General features: G+C 42.1%; 1 protein-coding gene across 1 annotated transcript; it reads left to right on the top strand.

Moving 5' to 3' along the window:
- The first annotated feature begins 3,101 nt into the window (after positions 1-3,101).
- Positions 3,102-18,909, top strand: SKIL (SKI like proto-oncogene). Its single transcript, XM_015638324.2, has 7 exons — positions 3,102-3,158; positions 4,046-5,967; positions 10,788-10,885; positions 12,257-12,498; positions 12,703-12,944; positions 13,960-14,184; positions 16,946-18,909. Exons 2-7 carry the CDS (start codon positions 4,861-4,863, stop codon positions 17,105-17,107), a joined length of 2,076 nt encoding a protein of 691 aa, XP_015493810.1. The 5' UTR covers positions 3,102-3,158; positions 4,046-4,860; the 3' UTR covers positions 17,108-18,909.
- Positions 18,910-20,055: the final 1,146 nt, after the last annotated feature.

Below are 20,055 nucleotides of genomic sequence, written 5' to 3'. Positions count from 1 at the left end.
TGCCACAGATGCAGTGGTTTAATTTCTATATTTCAGTATCTTTTAAAAGAGATTTTGTCTTGCCTGTTAGCAGGGGTGTCTTGTCTGCAATCCTGGCGAGTGCTGCAGATGGCTGCATATCTTACATGCTTAACCTCCCCCCACGCACGCTCCCTGTTTCTGTTCAGTTGGGTGCCCAGCTGCTCTCGCCTCAGTCTGAGCAATTGTTTATGCTGAGGCTCTCTATGAAGGAAGCTAATAGCTTGGATAATCTATATATACATTTTTAACTGCTAAGAAAGCATCCTTACTTCAGCATGGATAGTGTAAGGCAACAGCAGAATTTGAAGCTGGGCACACAATAATGATGTTTTCCTGGGAAGAGAGAAGGTAGGGATTGGTGCCCCTTTGAGAGGGAGCAGATTTTACCATATCTTGCATTTTTTAAAAAAGGTTTATTTTAAGATTTTTTTTTTTTACTGCCTATGATAAAGGGATCAGGACTGACTACTTGAAAGGTGGACTCTTACCATTTAATTACCAATAAGTAAAGGCAGAGCAGCATCTACATCCCAGGTCTGTGCATCTTTTGTGGGAGGTGACTTTTTCAGCTTTCTCAGCTTTTTCACAATCTCTTGTGTCCATATTTGATTTCTAAGGATGAGTAAAGTGTCTGGCCTTACATCCCTCTTACACCAGAGGAGTAGTTTGAGCCCTTCAGGAGCTGAAGTGTTTTGTGCACTGTCCCCGCTGTCACTTACCCTGCAGGATGTGGTGTCTGCCAAAATCTGTCAACTTTTTGTGCTTAAAACACAACCTGTAATACGGTATCTATTTTACAAGAGTGAAACTTCCTGTGACAGATTAGCTAACAGTCTGAACTGTTACAACTTACTATTAAACATGACTACCAAAGTGATTTTTTTCTTTAAAAAGCACAGTATAATCTCATCAGAGAATAAAATGCAATGTCTTTGTTCACAGTTAAATGGTGCTCTCCAAGGCACAGTTCATAGTTAAATTGTGTATCTTCAGGGACTGTGTACTGGGGGAGTTGGTGAGCTTCCCCAGAGCCTCAGCACTTCTTGAAAATTCAGACACTTTATTAATCAAAGCAAGATTTCTCCTGTGCTATTAGTGCACTTTATTACCTCTTGCAAAGGTCTGTAACTCAGGTTTTATTTGTGCAGTGTCTTCAGAACTGCTTTTCACAGTCCACAGTAGAAGCTGTAGGCAGAGCTAACACCTTTTTATAGACAATCCTCTACCTACAAACTTGGTCTTCAATTGCCTGATTATTGTAGCTCTATAGCAACACTATCATTACAGCACAATAGTTACCAGAATTTGTAACCTGAAATGGAACATCTCTGCAGCAGAACCTGAAAAAAATCCCAACAAATCAAACAATGCCACTGAATCTAAGCTTTCATGACATCAGGAGGTCTAATAAAAGATAGAATATCTGCCTACATATGTTGCCTTCCTCACAGACATTGATCAGTCCAGCTCTGATGTTAGACATTACATTTTCTTCAGGAAATTCAAAAGGATTATGACATAGTGCATTTCACTGATGGGTATTTGAAGAGGTTTTGGTTTTTTTTAATCAGGTCCTAAAGTCCAAGAGGGTGAAGCAGACAGGAATGTCTAGAATGTCTAGACAATTCCCGCATAGGTCCGTATCTTTCAGAATCAGCTCCAAACCCTGGTGCATTCAGGAATCTTGTTTAATTCTGCTATATTGTTGTGGGTTTTAAGCAGATATCTGCTTAATAAATAAGTAGTGGGTGGTAGTATTCTTTGCAAATATGTTTGCTATTCTATAAAACCCTGATGGTTTGGTTTGGAAGAGGCCTTAAAGATCACTCAAATCCAAAGATATTGTAGACATTGTTGCAGATACCGCAACTGATATGATGGTTTAAGTTAGAGTTAAGAGCCGACTCGTGAAGTGGCTTTGCAGGGATGCTCAAGGGCCTCTCCATCAGTGAGCCCGGCCAGCCCAGAGGAAACCTGAGCATATCAAAGGTGCGAAATCAAGGATTAAGGAGCACCTGATCATCAGCGAGGCAGGTTCTGTTTTTGTGCCATAATCCTCCTGGGACGGCATTAGGGAGCAGCGCGGAAGGGATCTGCCGGCCGCGGGCAGCGCTGGCCGGTGCTAAGCGGTGCCTGGTGGTTTTACAACTGCCCCATTTTCATGTGCTGCTCTTTTGTACTCGCATCAAAATATGTAACTGTGTGGGATGAAAGGAAACAGCAAATTGGATTGCGCCGTAATCCCAGCTGAAGCGCTGTCTTCACAAAGATGTATACTGAAAAGCTTTGGGCTTCTTGCAGGCAGAAGAAACTTGTAATACATGAACGAGTTGTACAGCGACTGAGCAGTCCCTGAAGAGCATCTTCCCCGCCTCTCCGCGTTTTGATCATTTCGCTTCCCAAAACATCTGCGCTTCAGCATCTCCTGCGAGCCCGTGGCTGGAGGGAGCTGTCTGTGACCCTGCTTCGGGGACAGGCACATCCCACGGCCCGCCGTCCCCGCGTCTCCCCGTCCCCAGCAGTGGGGTGCCAGGGCACAGCCCCCCACTGTGGGGACCCTCGCGGGGGGACAGTCACTGTGAGACCCTTGCCGAGGGACGCTCTTTGAGGGACAGTCACTGAGAGACCTTTGAGGGAGCGTCGCTGCGGGACAGTTCACTGAGGGACAGTTACGGAGAGCCCCTCGCTGGCGGCCTCTCCCCGCCGCCGCCGCCGCGCCTCAGGGGAGCGACACGCCTGACAGCTCCCCGACAGCGCCTGGCCCTCCTCCCGCCTGGCTTTCCCCTTCTGCCATGGCCACTCTCCCTTCCCCCGCCCCAGCTGCCGCTCCGTCCCCGTCCCTCAGCCGGCCCCTCTCGGCTCCCGCTGACGGAGCGGCGGCAGGGCGGCGCGGGGCCGGGTCTGACCGGGCGGGCTGAGGAGAAGCCGGGCAGAAACGACACTTTTCCATGTATATTCACTTTCTAATATACATTATATACATTTATCTATTTATTTTATTTTTTATTTCTCTTCCTGCGCTTTCCCCGCGGGCGGCGGGGGTGGAGGCTGGGCCGGGTTTCCCGCGTCCCGGGTGGGCGGCGCGAGCGCGGCGCCTGTTCCGCTCCCCGCGGCCGCCGGAGCCCCCGCGGCGCCGGGTGAGCAGCCGGGGAACTTGCTGGGAACGGCGGGGAGCGGGGCGGCGGAGCCGTGGGGGAAGGGCGGGAGCGCCCGCCGGGGGATGGGAGGGAGCGGCGGCTGCGGAGAGGCGGCGCGGGGGCGGCGGGGAGAGGGGGGGCGGGGTACCGGGGATGGCAGGGGGGGAGGGACACGGGGGTGGCGGAGCGGCGCGGTACGGCTGGGGACAGCGGGGAGCCGGCCAGGGCGGAGGGGCGAGCCCGGCGGCGGGAGGGGGAAGGGTTGAGCCGTGCCCGGAGCGGTGCCGGCGGGGCCGGGGTGAGTCACGGCTCGGGAGGGAGCGGCGGGATGCGGCGTCCCGGGAGGGGTGAGGGGTCGGTGCCCGGCCCGCGGCTCGCCGGAGCGCCCGTCCTTTCGGGCGTGCACGCCGGGAGAGCCGCTCCGGACCGCCCCCTCCCCCGCCGGTATCGCCCATCGGTCGGGGGCTTGTCCCGGCGTTCCGCGAGTTCCTGGGAAACGCAACCTGCCTCTGACAGGGAATCCCAGAATGGTTTGGGTTAGAGGGGGCCTTAAAGCTCATCTCCTTCCAGCCCTCCCCGCCATGGGCAGGGACATCTTCCAGGTGCAGGACGACTATCCCAGGGTGCTCCGAGCTCCGTCCAACCTGGCCTTGGACACTTCCAGGAATGGGGCAGTCACAGCTTCTCTGGGCACCCTGTGCCAGTACCTCACTGCTGTCACAGAGAATAATTTCTTGTATCAAATCAAAACCTTCCCTGTCTCAGTTTAAAGCTGTTCCCTCTTGTCCTGTCACTCCATGTCCTTGTCCCTCTCCAGTTCCCTTGAAGCCCCTTTAGGTACTGAGCAAACTCTGGGATTGCTTGATCGGCCTCTCTCTCTTTCACAGGTTATCAGGAAGGACTGGCAGAAAGTCTGTGCTAGCACACGGCATGAATTCAGCCCATGGCCTGGATCTCACCTCTGTTACTAATAACTTGGGCTGGGAAAATTCTGACACACACCAGTGACATCTGGGCGAAAGGTGACTCTCTAGGGACGTTTAGTTTTTGCCGTCGATCTGGATCAGCCTTTAGTTTCAGGATTTATTTGTGAACTGCCATAGTAGCTGTCACAGTGGTGGTGAAATCATAAAGCTAGCAGCACAATACAGCAAGCCCTTAAGATTGTGTTTGATCTCTGGGAGCTGAAAGTGCTGAATAAAATTTTCACACAACCTAAGCTACGTTTTGGATCAGTTGTGTTAAGACTGACGTTCTTCTAACTGAGCCCGTTTTTCTATTTTAATATTTAAATAGAGACTTATTTGAAAAGACAATATATTTTTTAAAGAAAAAAATGATCAAGGATGAACACACATCAGCGCATCATTTTTTACTAGATTGCTGGACAAGACTACTGTGTAAAATAGTGGGTAGGGTATGAAGAAAGTGTTTTGTATACATATTGCATTGGGGTTTTTATATTATAAAATTACAAATAACTAAGAAAATAGTGTAACCTCCATTAGTAATTTTGCAGTATTATATGCAAAATGGGTTACAGTTTTTACTGTTGGATCCTGAAGAAGTAATGTTTCAGTGAGAGGGGTGTGCAGCTTGGTGTACCTGAGGTAATCCAAGATCACATGAAACTATTTTTTATATGAAAAAGCAAGAAAATGCACATTCAGGACTGACTTAATTAAAGCTCTAGCATTTAGCAATGGAAAGCCCACAGATAAACTTCCCTCTAGGTCTGGTTTCAGACCAAAAAAGGAGCAGGATCCAAGAGGATGGGAGTCCTCCCCTGAAAAAAGCAATGACAGAAATGCATGTAAATAATAAAGTACAGGTCGTAATAAATAAATTGCCAACAATAAAGAAGGAAAACTTGGATGACTATGATGAAACTCCAGTGGGGGCTGATGGGGAAGCCGCCAAGCCAAACAGTGCTTCACTTTCTGAGCCTTTGAGTTTAAATCCAGGTTTGAAACACACATTGGCACAGTTCCACCTAAGCAGCCAGAGTTCGCTGGGTGGACCTGCAGCTTTTTCAGCTCGGTATTCCCAGGAAAGTATGTCACCCACTGTCTTCCTGCCTCTGCCATCACCACAAATCCTCTCTGGTCCGCTGCTCATCCCTCCAGACAGCTCCACAGAACTCACCCAGACCCTGCTGGAGGGGGAATCCATTTCTTGTTTTAAAGTTGGAGGAGAAAAAAGACTTTGCTTGCCTCAAGTGTTGAATTCGGTTCTCCGAGACTTTTCCTTGCAGCAGATCAACACGGTGTGTGATGAGCTGTATATCTACTGCTCAAGGTGCACTTCTGACCAGCTTCACATCCTGAAGGTTTTGGGAATTCTTCCATTCAACGCTCCGTCCTGTGGGCTCATTACGCTGACGGACGCTCAGAGACTATGCAATGCTTTACTGCGCCCTCGCACTTTTCCCCAAAGTGGCAGTTTCCTCCCTGGCAAGAACACCTTGGCCCAGCTGAAAGAGACTGGCAGTGCCTTCGAAGTAGAGCATGAATGCCTGGGCAAGTGCCAGGGCTTGTTTGCACCTCAGTTCTACCTTGCCCCAGATGACCCGTGTATCCAGTGCTTGGAATGCTACGGGATGTTCTCACCCCAGACCTTCGTGATGCATTCACACCGATCCCCAGACAAGAGGACCTGCCACTGGGGGTTTGAGTCGGCCAAGTGGCACTGCTACCTGCACATTAACCAAAAATACCTGGGCACATCAGAGGAGAGAGAGCTGAAGCATCTCTTGGAGGAAATGAAGGAGAAATTCAGCGAGAAAAATCAGAAAAGAGCTCGGTCCAAAGTAAGTTCACCTGATCTTGTAAAACTCCCAGATCTCTTTCTGCTCACACGTAAATACTTGTTTTAGAAGCGCATTACTTGGCTTCTCTAAGTGGGAATACTTGTCACATCAAGCCTAAGTTAAATTTGTGAGAGCTTCACCATGGAAATAACATTTCTCATTAAGAGGGGTGGTAATTTCTTTCCTCTTTGGGCTGCAAGTAACCATTTGAACTGGCTTGGCTTTGTTGGTTCTTGTTCTGCCTAAGGTATACAGACTGGAAAATTTAGGCTATTGTGAAAATTTTCTTTCTCCCATTTGACCTTTGGGTAGGTTTTACACAGCGTGTGCTGCAGCAGCTGAGCAAAGCAAAAAGGAGCTTGAAAATCAAGTACTACAAATGAATTCTTCATTTGTTATTTGTACTCCAGCATGCACACGTGGGCTGGATGGCAACCTGGCTTGCTGGCCACCCATCTCATGACTTGTGTGCAGGGTAATGGTGCTGTGCTCAGTGGCTATTTAAAAGCCCAAAGTCTGCTTGTTCAGCAAGAGCTTTCTGTTTAAACCACTTGTGCAGTGAAATATGCCAAAAAGAGGGGGTTTTAAGCAGCCCAAGTAATGAGCTGTAGGCCGGTATCTTGACAATAGTTAATAATAGACATCTTATTTTTTCCTAAAATGCTGCTGCAAGTCAGTGCTGTGGTTCCAAAATACAGAGCTTATTTGTCCCTTGGAGAGTTTCTACTTTAAACAATAGGACAAGCAGCAGAGAAACATTAATATCATAGATGTTCCCATTCATAGAAAGGCCACTTTCGGGGTATAATTTAAACTTCAATAGGTTTTTAATGGCTTCTGCCCCATGGCTTTTTCTTTTCAGTGTATTCAGTGTTTCTGTGTGTGTTTAATGGCTGCTGGTTTGATGATAAATCCATGTTGCCTGTTGGATGTTTTGTGGTGGATTTCAAAATAGCAGCAAGAGCAGTGCAGATGGTTGAGCCCAAAAAGGGGTGCTATGAGCTGACACCTTTCAGCAGAAATTTCTGAAAAGTTGGTGTTGCAGGAAGGCTGACTGTAGTAACAGGTATTGTTACAGTGGTGCCAGTCTGCAGGAAGAGATTTTACCAGCAGATTCCCATGGAAGTCTGCAGTATGGCATGCTTCCACATGCTGAATTTGAAGATGCAGTCTCCTAGCAAAGAGACTTCGCTTTTCAACTGATAAAGACATGTCAGTCTTTATTCTTGCGATGCCAGTGTGGGAAATGAATTACAGCATGGTGGATGCATCGGTGGAAATAGTCTTCCATGTTCACACCTATAAATGCTGCTTCTTTTCCCACAGCAGCAGATTTCAGACAATGAGATCTTTCAGTTTCATGTGCAAAGATGAAAAAAACCCAGCTGAAATTAGCAGTGGCAGTAATTTGGACTGGACTGGTGCAAATGAAATTGTAAAACTTTCTGCAGTCTTCTGTTGCAGACCTGTGTAGTTCTGTCTTACAAAGCAATGTGTGAAACCAGAGTCAGAAGCTGTGAAAACCTGAACAAAATACAATGGTGGGGGAGGTTTTGGGGGTTTTTCTACTCTGTGGATATTCATCTGGGAAGTACAAAAGAGTAAAGGCATTTAGGAGGGCAGTGTTGGAGTATGGTTTCCCTTGCCTTGTCCTGGGGGAGCTTAGGCTGCTTCAATTGTCTTTTCACAGAATCACAGAATGCTTTAGGGTAGAAGGGACCTTAAAGATCATCTCATTCCACGCCCCTGCCCTGGACAGGGACACCTTTCACTAGACCAGATTGCTCACAGCTCCATCCAGCCTGACCTTGAACACCTCCAGGGATGGAGCAGCCACAACTTCTTTTCCTCATTTCTGTGTTGTGGGAGAGGTATCAGGTACAACACGTAGCCATTCCCTTTCCTTACAGTGCTAGGGGAATTTATCAGCAGGATGTTCTGTTTGCTGTTCTGTCACCTCCTCACCACCTTTGCTGAGTCAGTCCTCAGAAGTGCTGACACATCTTAGTGGTTATCTTGGAGGGCCTAGGAAGAACAGTTGCCCTTGACTAGGTCTTTCCCTCACCTAGTAATAAAGAATTAATTAAGTCACATAGTCTTTGGAGCATCCTGGATCCCATACTTTGCCTTTCTACTTAACATTTCACTCTGAGTTTATTCACTTCACAGTGCAAATAGGCTTTAGTTTCAATATTTTAAGAGCAAAGTACTCTTGAGATTAATTCCTTTCTGTTCTTTGTGCTAATAAGAAAGCTATAAGCTGCGTGCTTGACTGTCATAATTTTCTGTGGAGTTCTAGACTGCAGTGCAACATCCACCTGCTCTTCATGGAACAGCTGTCACTGAGTCTCTGCTGATTCCTGTGCTGACAGATTCTTGTTCCCTTTGACTTTGCGACAGTTTCTCATCATCTCTGCACTAGGACTTTGTTTTGCTTCTCAGGCTGATTCCTTGAGCTGGTCACAGTGCGTGGGGGAAATCTCACAGTGTGGGGCGTTAACATTTCACCTGAGGGTTTTATAAATCCAATCTCTGCTAAAACTACTGGCTTAATGATTACACTGGAACCGTTACTTACCTATGCATTTTTTCCTTAAAGAACAGTTTGTCCAACTAGCCTTGAAGAAAAACAAGTTACTTTTCATGTAACCCTTTTAAACAGTTTGAGTAGAAGTAATTCAATTCAACTTGTTGTGTTTACGGAATTATTTAAGAGCATATAAAACAAAAAAATTGTTGGGTAATGAAATAGCCATATATAGAGATTTATATTGAAATGGATGCCTTATTTCATTTACTTGAACCGTGAGGGAAGAATCCTGTTAGAAAAAGACTTCATTTATTTATGGTAACATTTCATTTTCTTTCCTAACTGAAAATTTGATTGCATGCTATGAAATTCATTTGCAAGATTCACACTAATGGGTAGACAGTAAATTCAGTTTACATTTGAAACAGGTAAAAAAAAGGTAAAAATCTGACCTAGTAATTTGAAGATAGAGATGACCTGATAATTTCATATGTAAATATATAAACATGTTAAAATGTGAGTCCTAAAATATGGAGAAATGTGATCTGAAGCTAAAATCAGATCACTGCATACTAGCTGCAATGTAAGTAGATTATATGTGATTACTTAAATTATTAGAATGATTTGAGTAAGTAGAAAAAACTTGACAAGTGCCAGGATGAGGCCATTTTTCTAGAGATTATTTGAATCTTTTTTATTTAAAGCCTTTTTATGAATTTACAACTCCAGAGCTTCTCTTCCTTGTGTTCCATGTCTGTGTTGGAAGTGGTTTGAAGAGCTGCAGGGGTGGAGTTGAATTTCAGTTTCACTGGGAGCTGAGTTTTGGTCAGGGTGGGGTAGGTGGGGTGGTGCTGGATTGTGCAGACCATGGCTCAGGTCACAGCGGTCTCACTGGGGGTCTCCCACTGCCAGGGATGAAGCTCTCTAAAAGTTTATTCCATAGTGTGTAAATACAGAACTTTTCTGATAATATAGCACCTAAGACGTGATATTATAGCACCTAAGACGCTGTGAAGATATTAGAGTACTACATAAAAGTTTCAATACAGGATTGTTAAACTTTTTTAGCTTTATAAGTTGTTTTTTAATTGAGTAGCTTGTTGAAGACATTGGGTCTGGCTGGAATGGTGTTGACTTACTTTGTAGCAGCCTTTATAGTGCTGTGCTTTGGATTTGTGGCTAAAACTGTGGCTAACATACCAGTGTTCTGGCTACTGAAATGAAAATAGGGATAGAAGGAGGAGAAAGAGGGTTTGGCGTCCAAGGTGGAGGTTGTTTGAGGGTGGTTGGGCAGTTGTCTGAGGGAGGGACTGAGCCATGCCCTTTGCTTCACTTGTGTTTTTCCTTCACCTCTTAAACCAACTTTATCTTGATCCAGGAGCTTTCTTGTTCTTTTCCCTTCCATGCCCTATGGATGGTGCTGAGGGAGCTGCTCTGTGGGTGCTTGGCAGCTCCCTGGGGTCAGCCAACCACACCCTACCCAAAACCCCACATCCCAGGGCTGTTCTAATACAGTGAAATTACAAATCAATTTCCTAGCCACCCGAATATTGTAAATATATGGTGAGACACCTTTCACTTGAAATTAAGAGCAACTTCAAAGGGGGGTATGAAGTATTACCAGGAGTTTTGAGTAAAGAGTAATTCTGCAAACATTTCTTGAGATGCACAGAGCAAGAATTGCTTTCCAAATGCAAAATACACAGAAGTTTTTAAGATTATATATTCTGATGCACTTGAGTTAATTTTGTTTGCTACTGCAGAGGAATTGGCATTTTCATGTTACTGGGAGCAGCTTTACCTGGTGGTGTAATAAAAAATTGTGATGACTGAGGAAAGTTCTGTCTCTGGAACACCAGCACAGTGTTCCATTTAATTTTGAATTAAAGTATCTGGCAGGTGCTTCCTTTATATAGACACATTATTATAAAAAGCTCCTACAACCTTTTGGGAATCCTAGTTTCTGCTTTCTGTTTCTCCCAAGCTTGTTTAGTAGAGTTCTGGAAACTGAGCAGTGCTTTTAGATAGGTCTGTAAAGAGATTTTCCTTCAATTTCGTTGTTATTTTGCCCACAGTGGTAAATTTGAGATCAGAGAAAATTCTGTGGCTTGCATCACCCTGCCCCTCTGCCAAAGACACCCCATTTCCTGGTACCTCAGTTTCTCTGGTATTAATGATGTAAATTATTAATGTATTAATGGTGTAAATGCTGTTTCTCTGAGGAGTGTTTATGAAAATGTAAATAACCTGTATCCATGTTTCAATTGCCAATTTATTTTCTTTCCTTTAGGCAGAGCCACAGCAGAATCTGGAATTATCGCAGTGGTATCCAGTTATAAAGCAAGAAACAGAAACTGATCCTCAACCACCTTCCTTTTTCCACCCCAGGTAAGTGAGTTTCCTATGTAGAACTGTAAGCACTGTCAAGTATTCAAACACTTTTGGCTGTTTAGGGATAATTCAAACTGAAAAAAAATGTATTTGCAACCTGAACTGTTAGGAAAATTCTTAAGGTATCACACAGGAATGATTTAACCCTAAATTTTAGGCATTTCTTAGTGTAAATACTAATGAACTGCTTTTGAGTGTTTTTTAGTATAGGACTCAAGACCTGTGGGTGTTCTTCAGCAGGCAATACAATTGAAATGTAATTAAAATTTTCCCTTTCTTAGTAGAAGTGACAGAGGTAACTTTTGATCTTTCATATTGTAATACAGTGCATGCATGTGGAAAGCTGCACAAGGCCTGTTTACCACGAGGACAACTTAATTTCCTTCCAGAAAAGATATCCAAGAGGTGTTTGAAGGATTTCTTCCACAGTGGGACAAGGGCTGCAGCTGAATTGTCTGTGGACTGGTTTCCTGGTTTTAGAAACCAAATGCATTTCCTTGAAACCAAATGCACTCCTTATCCAGTTTGTCACCTGCAGCAGTGTAGGAAACAATTGTTCTTGCTGTTCCTCTTGCCCTCACCCCCTGTGGCTGCACAAGTCCCGAATTTGGGTCAGAGCAGACCCTTTTTGCTGCACACACATCACACTGGTTCCCACGCAGAGAAGGGAGTGGAGGAATTTCTGTGATGGGCCCTCATGTTCTGTTCCTGCCAGTGCCTTCCTTCAGAGCCAGGAGAAAGGGAAGTGTTGAAGACAGCGGCACTGGTGATCTTGGCACTGAGCTGAGCACACCTGGGGCTCTCTTCCCTCTGCAGTGGTGAGGTGAGGGTGGGACACAGGGATGCTCCCAGGAGTCCAGGAGCTGTGAAAATCCAAACGAGCAGCTCAGTGTACTTGGGAAGGAGGGTCCAGCGTTGGTGTCAGACGTGCCCCAGGACTGTCAGAACACAGCTTTGCTACTTGAGTGAGGTGCTCATTCCCACTTCACTGCTCATCTCCCCATCCTCCATTGCTAATATAAGGATTATGAAAATGCTGGAGAGTCTGGATTCAGTGGAATTGTAATATCACTCTTTGCATCTAAATGAAGTCTTCATATGATTTTCTGTAATTTTTTTAATCAGCCATGTTTGTAAAATCTACTTGTTTGATAGCTTCAAAACCTTATCAAGATAATCTACTCAGTAAAGATTGAGTGGGTTGTTAGGCTTCCCTTTTGCATAGGAAAAATTAAAAAAAGATGTGCTTATATTTCATTGATGCTTTCACAGTTTGAACTCATGTTAAATTAAACTTGCTGCTCTCAACCAGCCATCATTTATTATGTCTTACCTTTCACTATGAATTTTACTCTTCTTCTGTTACAGTTACTACCTTTATATGTGTGATAAAGTGGTTGCCCCAAATGTGTCTCTTGCATCTCAATATAAGGATGTTGCAAAAACAACAGTAAAACCTTCAGAAGTTAATAAATCCTCACCTGGGCAGTCAGAGAAGAAGCTCAGTAGTGGAAAGCACAAAAAAGCTGCCTCCTATCCAGAGCTTTCTCTCGAAGAACAGGAAAAAATTGACTTGAAAACTGGTGTGGAGCAGCCAAATAAACGTTTAGGTGAGTAGTGGAAATTATAATGAAGTCTTTGATTTTTATACAACAGAATTGTGGAAAACTTTACACCGAGCTAGAATTTTGTGATGTTATTTCAGGTTTCCAAAAATTCCCTCCATCTTTTTGTAATCTCAGTTTTCTTTTCATTTTTTCCACTCTGGAATTTGAACTTTCTGTGATTATTGCTCTCTGTTTTCTCCTGTGTAGATCCTCCTGTGTCAGCTCGTTCTGCGAGAGGTGGAAAATCTGAGCGTGTTTCTTCCAAAATCCCCAGAGACTCTGGCCGTGGTGAGGGAGGTGCTGATGCACGTACCTTGTCCCCCACCCTCATGAAAGACATCAGCTGTGAGGATGACAAGGGAAGGATCATGGAAGAAGTAATGAAAACCTACATCAAGCAGCAGGAGAAGCTGAACACGATTTTGCGGAGGAAGCAGCAGCTCCAAATGGTACAGTGGCAGTCTGAGTGCATTTCCCCCTGGGCAGCAGGGAGCTGCTGTGAGCTTGCTGGCTCCACAGTCAGCATCACAGATTGTATCATTTAGAAACACCAAAGCACACAGATCATCTTTCCCTCAGCTTAAATCCAGACACCAAATCTTCAATATCCCTCATGAGCCCACTAATAAGTGGTGTCTCTTCAATATGTTGCTGCTGGGTCCAAGCAGCTCCTGCTTTTGCTGTATCCTCTAAAATTTCTCAGTGTTCAGGTTTTTAAAGATGCAGCTATCAGTATTCTAGGAATGGTCTTATGACTGCCCTGTATAAAAAAGACCACCTTCCTACACTCAGTTGTTAAGGCATGCTTTTAGGGATTTTATTTTTAGTCTTTTCTTTAATAATGGATGATTTTAGAGGCTGGTGTTCATTTGTGACATTCTGTTTTCTGAATTGGGTTAAATACTGCTTTGCTTCTTGCATCCATGGAACAGACCTAATATTTTCATTTATTTTATTTTAATTTAAATGTTAATCTCAGGATCTAGGAGCTCAGGTAGGGCCCTAGAGCTGCTGCTTTAAATTTGTTCTGCTGTGTTTACCTCTTTGGAGATAAAGCTTGGAGATAAGTTTTAAAAAAATACAAGTTTAAGAATATCAAAATATCAGTGGACAAAGAAATCAAACAATATTGTTTTCTGATTCTACACTTCTTACATGTTTACTGTTTCAAAGTATATTTTAGTGAATCAGTGCTGCTGCTTCCTGAGGTTCACTGCTGGAAGTGCAAATTTGTTTCTGGAAGCTTCATGTACTTGGAAATATAATTCCTTAAAAATTAGATGGATGTTACAGAATTCCATGCTGTCATTGCTAAGTAGATAAAAGGCATTATCAGGCTGTTGTTATTGGTAGTTACAAATGGTCTTTTTGGCCTCATTGGTTCCAGAAACACCATTAAATTCAAGTTTTTTGCTTTTCTGGTGTTAGAAGGAAGGAGTATGTGATCTTGATCTTTCTTTACAGGAAGTGGAAATGTTAAGCAACTCTAAAGCTATGAAGGAACTGACTGAAGAGCAGCAGAATTTACAAAAAGAACTCGAATGTTTGCAAGCAGAGCATGCACAAAGAATGGAAGAATTTTATTTTGAGCAGAGAGACTTGGAGAAGAAACTGGACCAAGTCTTGAAACAAAAATGTAGCTGTGACTCCAATTTGGAAAAAGATAAGGAAGCTGAATATGCAGCACAGGTGAGATGGGAAGGTTTATTTCAAACAAAACACGTTTAGTGTATCAGGAAATTGTGAAGTTGCTGTTCAGCCACCCTAAAGTTTTGTTTTCTCTGTGTGTTCTGACACCACAGACAGATACCAAAATAGGTCAGTGACAGCAATATTTATTTCCCTGTTCTTGATTGAAACTGAGGTAGACTGTAACTTACAGAAACATACAATATTATTGATGAAATATTAAACTTAAACATGAGGTCTGTTACATCCTCATTTAAAACAAATTATGTTTTTAATGTATTTGGGCTTGTCCCTGATACAGACTTAAACATTATCATTATTTTATGTAAAAAATAAATAAAAAATCCTAACCTCTGAACCATCTTTTTGTCAGATCAGCAGCTTACCTTGCTGCTTCTCATGCTTCTTGGTGGTAGAACCTTCTGCAGTATCTGATGAGTCTCTTCTGGGCTCTACCAAAACATTTGGCCAAGAGTTTTCTTGGAAATGAAAATTGTATTAGTGTTTCTCTTGCCTCTTGGAAAACCTATGGAATTGTTTTTTTCCTCTCACTTTCTTTTTAGCTTTTACTATTGCTTCTTTTTTTATGTTGGAGGATATTCCAATGGGAAAAAAATACAGCTAATGACAGAGGGAAACTTGGAATGCCCCTTTTAAAAATCAGCTGTAGTTACGATTAGTTTTTTTTTTATTTTGCACCTTATCACAGAAAACTAATCTTAACAGGTTCATTTTTAAAGTGAACAAAATCCAAAACTTGAGCTCAGTAAAGCTCTGTGCTCCTTCGTTCACAGCTGTGAACTGTGTATTTCCTGTTCTGACTGACTCAAACTGAGAAACAGGCACTACTTGAGAGACAGGTTTTGGTATTTTTGGTGAGTAGGGCAGAGACTCACATCATAAATCCTTCTTGTGAATTTAATTTCGTGACATCCCACTCCACTGATTCCTGGCCTTTGCTGCCAGAAATAATCCTCTCTGACTAAGGCCTGATTTACTAAACATCTGGTACAAGCCCTATTAGTGCAAGTAACAACGTGTTCTAATTTATGGAGATCATCATGTACAGCATGTTTTATAGGGCTTGTGCAGCTTACTTCCTTTGGAGGGTGAAAACTGTGGATTGTTCCCCAAGGAGATTGGTTGTGTGTTTCTTTTGAGGTTAGACTTTGAAAGCTACATACATTCCTTGTGTAAAAGTTTATTCTGTTATTAACACTGTGGTAGATCTATTCACAATTTATAATTCAAACCTATTTTTTTCCCATTTATCACATCTTGCAGTAGATTCGGGTTCCAAGAAACACCAGAGTTAAACAGAGGTCTTGAGAACAGGGAACTTCCCCAAGCTGTGTATACAGCATTTAAAAAAAGCCCTAATCTGATGTGTTCTCAAAGCAGCTGCCCAGGCTGCCTTTTCTGTCTGAGAACTGTGGAATGAGAGGAGCTCTCCTTGTGCATTAAACAGAACTAATAATTTGATATTTACAACTTGCTTAAAGTCTCTTCTTTCTAGGCCTGTCTGAACACGCACTGTCTTGTCCCCCTTTTTGACTTTATTGAAATAGTTGCTTCACCCTGTCAGTCACCAGGCAGAATAACCAGTCCTGGAGCCTTTCCTTAGAGCTGGAAATCAAAGCCAGAGACGTGTTGCAGCATGCAGGCAGTGGGCACTGTTGCACTGCAGCACTTCACTGCATCACTTGTGCAGTCAGGACTTGCATTAACAGCCAGTTGTTGTCTAAGAACTGCTGAAGTATTTCTGATTCAAAAAGCAGGGATGAAATGTGGTGTTTCTCTAAAACCAGCACAGCCATTCCTTCACCCAGTACATTCTGTAGCAGTTGGTGAACACCAGAAATACCCAGTATGTTCCTGCTCTTTCCTTCTCATCAGCTGTTTTCCTAATTCTCAGTGAGATGGATGCTGTACATCAGTCAGATACCTAGCATTATAAAGGCAGATGGATTTTTTTAGATGGAGTGAGGTCTTTTGGTAAGAAATAACCCCATAAATAATGGGAGAGAGAATAGCTGGTTTCCAGTCTCCTCCCTGTTTTAACTGCTGATAGTATACTATATCCAATAAGGAACTTTCCCACACTTGAAAAGAAGTTTCCAGATGTCACTGCAAATAATTTTGGTGACATTCTAGCAAGTTTGAGCCTTGCTGTATTCCAAAGAGGAAAAAAAATACTTAATTTCTGTGTTTAAACACAAGCTATATCATGAAAACATTTGTGTGGACTCAGGTTTATATTTGAACACACACACACAGATGGTTATGTTCAAGATTTTCTGAATATTTCATCTATACTAAGGAATGTCAGAAAACAGTGTTGGCAGTTTGGTTTCTTCTAGAAATATGTTCAGGCTTTGAAATAAAGAAGTAATATTTTGTCAGGTAAGAGAAATGGACTGAGGAGATGAAAAAATGCAGTTTGGTCTAGGATTTGTGACACAACTGATGCAGACATAGCACAGTTTTCCCCAACAGAGATTCTGTGTGTTATTGACAATCTGGTGTGACAGTTCATATAGCTGCAACTTAGATGCATTTAAAATTAGATTTTCTATTTTTTTAAATTATAGCATGGTGTTTATGCAACTTTGCATATTGCTAATGGTGTAGCAGGTAAATGCATAATTCTTGATAACTGCGTAATTCTGGTGGACTGAAATACTTGGATGCATAGAGTGGCCATCTGTAACCCTTTTATGTTTTAAATAAGTTTGCTAAAATTGTCTCTCTTCTTTCAAAGCTGGCAGAGTTGAGGCAGAGGTTGGATCATGCAGAGGCAGATAGACAAGAGCTCCAGGATGAACTGAGACAGGAACGAGAGGCCCGTGAAAAACTGGAGATGATGATAAAAGAATTGAAGCTACAGATCCTGAAATCTTCAAAAAATGGGAAAGGAAAATAGAAATTGGAAGAGGAAGCACGACTGTGTCCTTCAAACAGGGTGTTTTGGTTTTAATGATTGTGAACAATTTTTGTGTGCTGAGAAAAAGTGTTCTCTACGGATTTCTATTTCCCAGACAGGTCCAGATGAAGATATACATAGATATAAATAAATAGAGATAGATAGACATTTTTAGATTTTCCTAGCAAATGAAAATCTGCATTGATTTGTACTGGTGTTTTTCTCAAACAATGAAAAATACGAAACTCTTGATTTAGAGTGACCAGTTTCTGTCTATTTCTAATGCAGTCTTAAGGACTCTACACCTTTTAACATTGTCTGTAAAACATATATGGGTATCTTTATTTTGCTATCAATTGCACATCCAGTTATAAAAGTACATTAAGAATATCCTCAATTCTTCAAGGTCTTAAATAGTTTGGTTGTCTAGTTTAGTGAGAATTAAATATTCTTGAACTGAGGAAAGTAAAGGTAGCTTTTTGTCTGTAAGGCAGAGCTAAAAATTGCCACAACTGGTTGATGATTGAGTATCAAAAGTGATTTACCAGCATGAGTTTTTCCCATAATTTCATTGTGTGAAGTCAGCTCACCTTTTCAGTATTGTCTATTTAACAACTCATTATCAATCTAAGGAGTGTTAGAGCCAGCACTTGCTTGCTCTGCTGGAAGAGGAAAACATTAGGGATTGTTTTTTTGTTTTGTTTTGGTTTTGTGAATTTAAAAAATTTGCAATTACAGTGGAATCTTGGGAAGATAAAAATTCACAAGTTTTCTTCTGTTTTTTTTTTTCTTTATAGTACATATGAAAGAAACATTAATAAAAAGCTTAAAGGTGGGGCTTTTCCTTTCAGAAACTGAGAAAGCTTGACCTAACTGATTTTCAGATATTAATGCTTTCAAGAAAAATAACATTTATTAAGGAATATGTATTAATTTCTTTAGTACCCTAAGCCTCCACACTTTGAGCTTCTTGCCAACTTGTGGATTTTTCTTTCATTACATAGAACAGGCCTTAACTGATGTTGTGATCATAGCTTAAAATATAAAATTCTGAGGTATGGCACTTTGAAAAATCATTTTGATAGTCTCTGTATTTGAATGGCATGGTAGGGTTACCATGAATTAAGAAAATACAGCATGTTTGTTAAGCTATAACATTGGGAAATGTGTAATTGTACAGAATTACTGTTTTATGTATATATATAATGTCTGAGTACTTCTGAAGTCTGGTTCCTAGTGGGTTAAATGCATGGCTAAAGTTGGATGAAGAAAAACTTTTTTGCACTTCTCTCCAAAAAACTGGATACAGCTGGTTGATGTCAGCTGATCATGTCAGTGATAGGAATATTTTAGTAATTCTAGTGTTTCATTACATAATTTTAACTTGTGCTTTAATTTCCAGTTTTGAGGTACTTAAGTTTAATATTCTCATAACAATTCAGTTAATTTTGGATGAAAGCACTAGTAAAAACCTACTTTGTTTTTTTTTTCCCCTTTCAACTAGTAAAACTAAAAACTATTGTTCTTTTTTTTTTTTTTTTCTCTGTTAATGCTATAACAAGACTGAATATCACAGAGAAAGATAAAATTGCACATATCTTTAAAATGAATGAGAAATGAGGTGGTAAATTAAATGTCATAGAGTCATAGGATGATTTTTTAAATAACTGTACAATTTTGTTTATGAGCTCTGTGTCATATTTACACTGACAAGTAAAGCAAGTTAGATGGAAAAAAGAATAAATTTTCTTTGTCAGTGTTGAGAATCATAGAATGGTTTGGGTTGGAAGGGATCTTAAAGATCATCTAGTTCCAGCCCCTGCCCGGAAAAACCAGGATTATATTTCTCTCTTCTTCAGCTCCCATCTCCAAATTTTTCCTGTGAGAAGAAAAAACAACAAAAAACCCCAAACAAACTAAAAAGCAAAAGGCCTGTCCTTGCAGCTTGGTTTGGAGGGAAAGGTGTGACTGAATGGTTCTGGCTGTGTGTCCACCTCTTGCTTTAAAAACTCCACGAATGTTTTGTTGTCCACCCACCAGCCCCGTGCATACAGGGAGAGCAGGCAGGAGTGTTGCTGGAGGTGTGCTGGCTGGGGAGCAGAGCTTGAGGCTGCCCAGGGGGATTGGCAGATCCTGTGTTGGATGAGCTGGGAAATGGGAAAGTTCCACCTGGCTGCTGCTAAAGGATGGAGAGAGTCCCTTTGTTGCTTCTCAGAGCTCGGGCTGTGTGTGTTGGTAAAGCTCGTTCTCACAGCTGCAGTCACTGATCCACCACAGGATTTATAGCTTAGCTGTTGAATGTTTGGAACCCTCCTGGGATTATTTTATTAGTAGGATAGTGAATATTCCATTTGCATTCAGGTCTTACCTGTGTTCTGTGCCTCCTGCTCAGCTGTCCCCCTTGGCCAGCGGTTGTTCAGCAGTGGCAGAGGAGGGCTGGTGTAGCCCAGGTTCCTTCAACCAGCACTTGGGTCACTGCTGGAGCCTCTGAAAATGCTGGTGGCCATCCTTTGTACCAATATTTTCACTGTTGAAAGAACTCCAGCAGCTATAGGAAGTTTTACCAATTCCAGTTCCAGATAAGGCCTCCTAATAGTTTCTGAACATCTGGCTGGTAAAGGAAATGGAACATTTATTAAAATGACCTTAAAAGTAGCTTTGTAAATATTCCATTTAGTTAATCTAAAGTTAGAATGCATTTTAAATTATTGTAATCCTTTAAAAATTCTTAAATACTACTTGCAGGCTCTTGACGTAACATAAACAATTTTCATATGTGTAGACAATTTTATACTGATTTTAAGTAATAATGTACACATAAATGTGCCATAGACCTTTGTGTGCTCACAGTCTCCAAAAGATAGTTTTTTAGTAAATTGTAAATAATGCTCTTAAGTTTTAGAGTAAATATATGTTGACCTTTATTTGCTACCTTATCCTAATTCTAT

Source organism: Parus major, chromosome 9, assembly GCF_001522545.3.
Source record: "Parus major isolate Abel chromosome 9, Parus_major1.1, whole genome shotgun sequence".
Lineage (NCBI taxonomy): Eukaryota > Metazoa > Chordata > Aves > Passeriformes > Paridae > Parus > Parus major.
The sequence above is the reverse complement of the archived record's forward strand: the minus strand, read 5'-3'. Positions and strand labels throughout refer to the sequence as shown.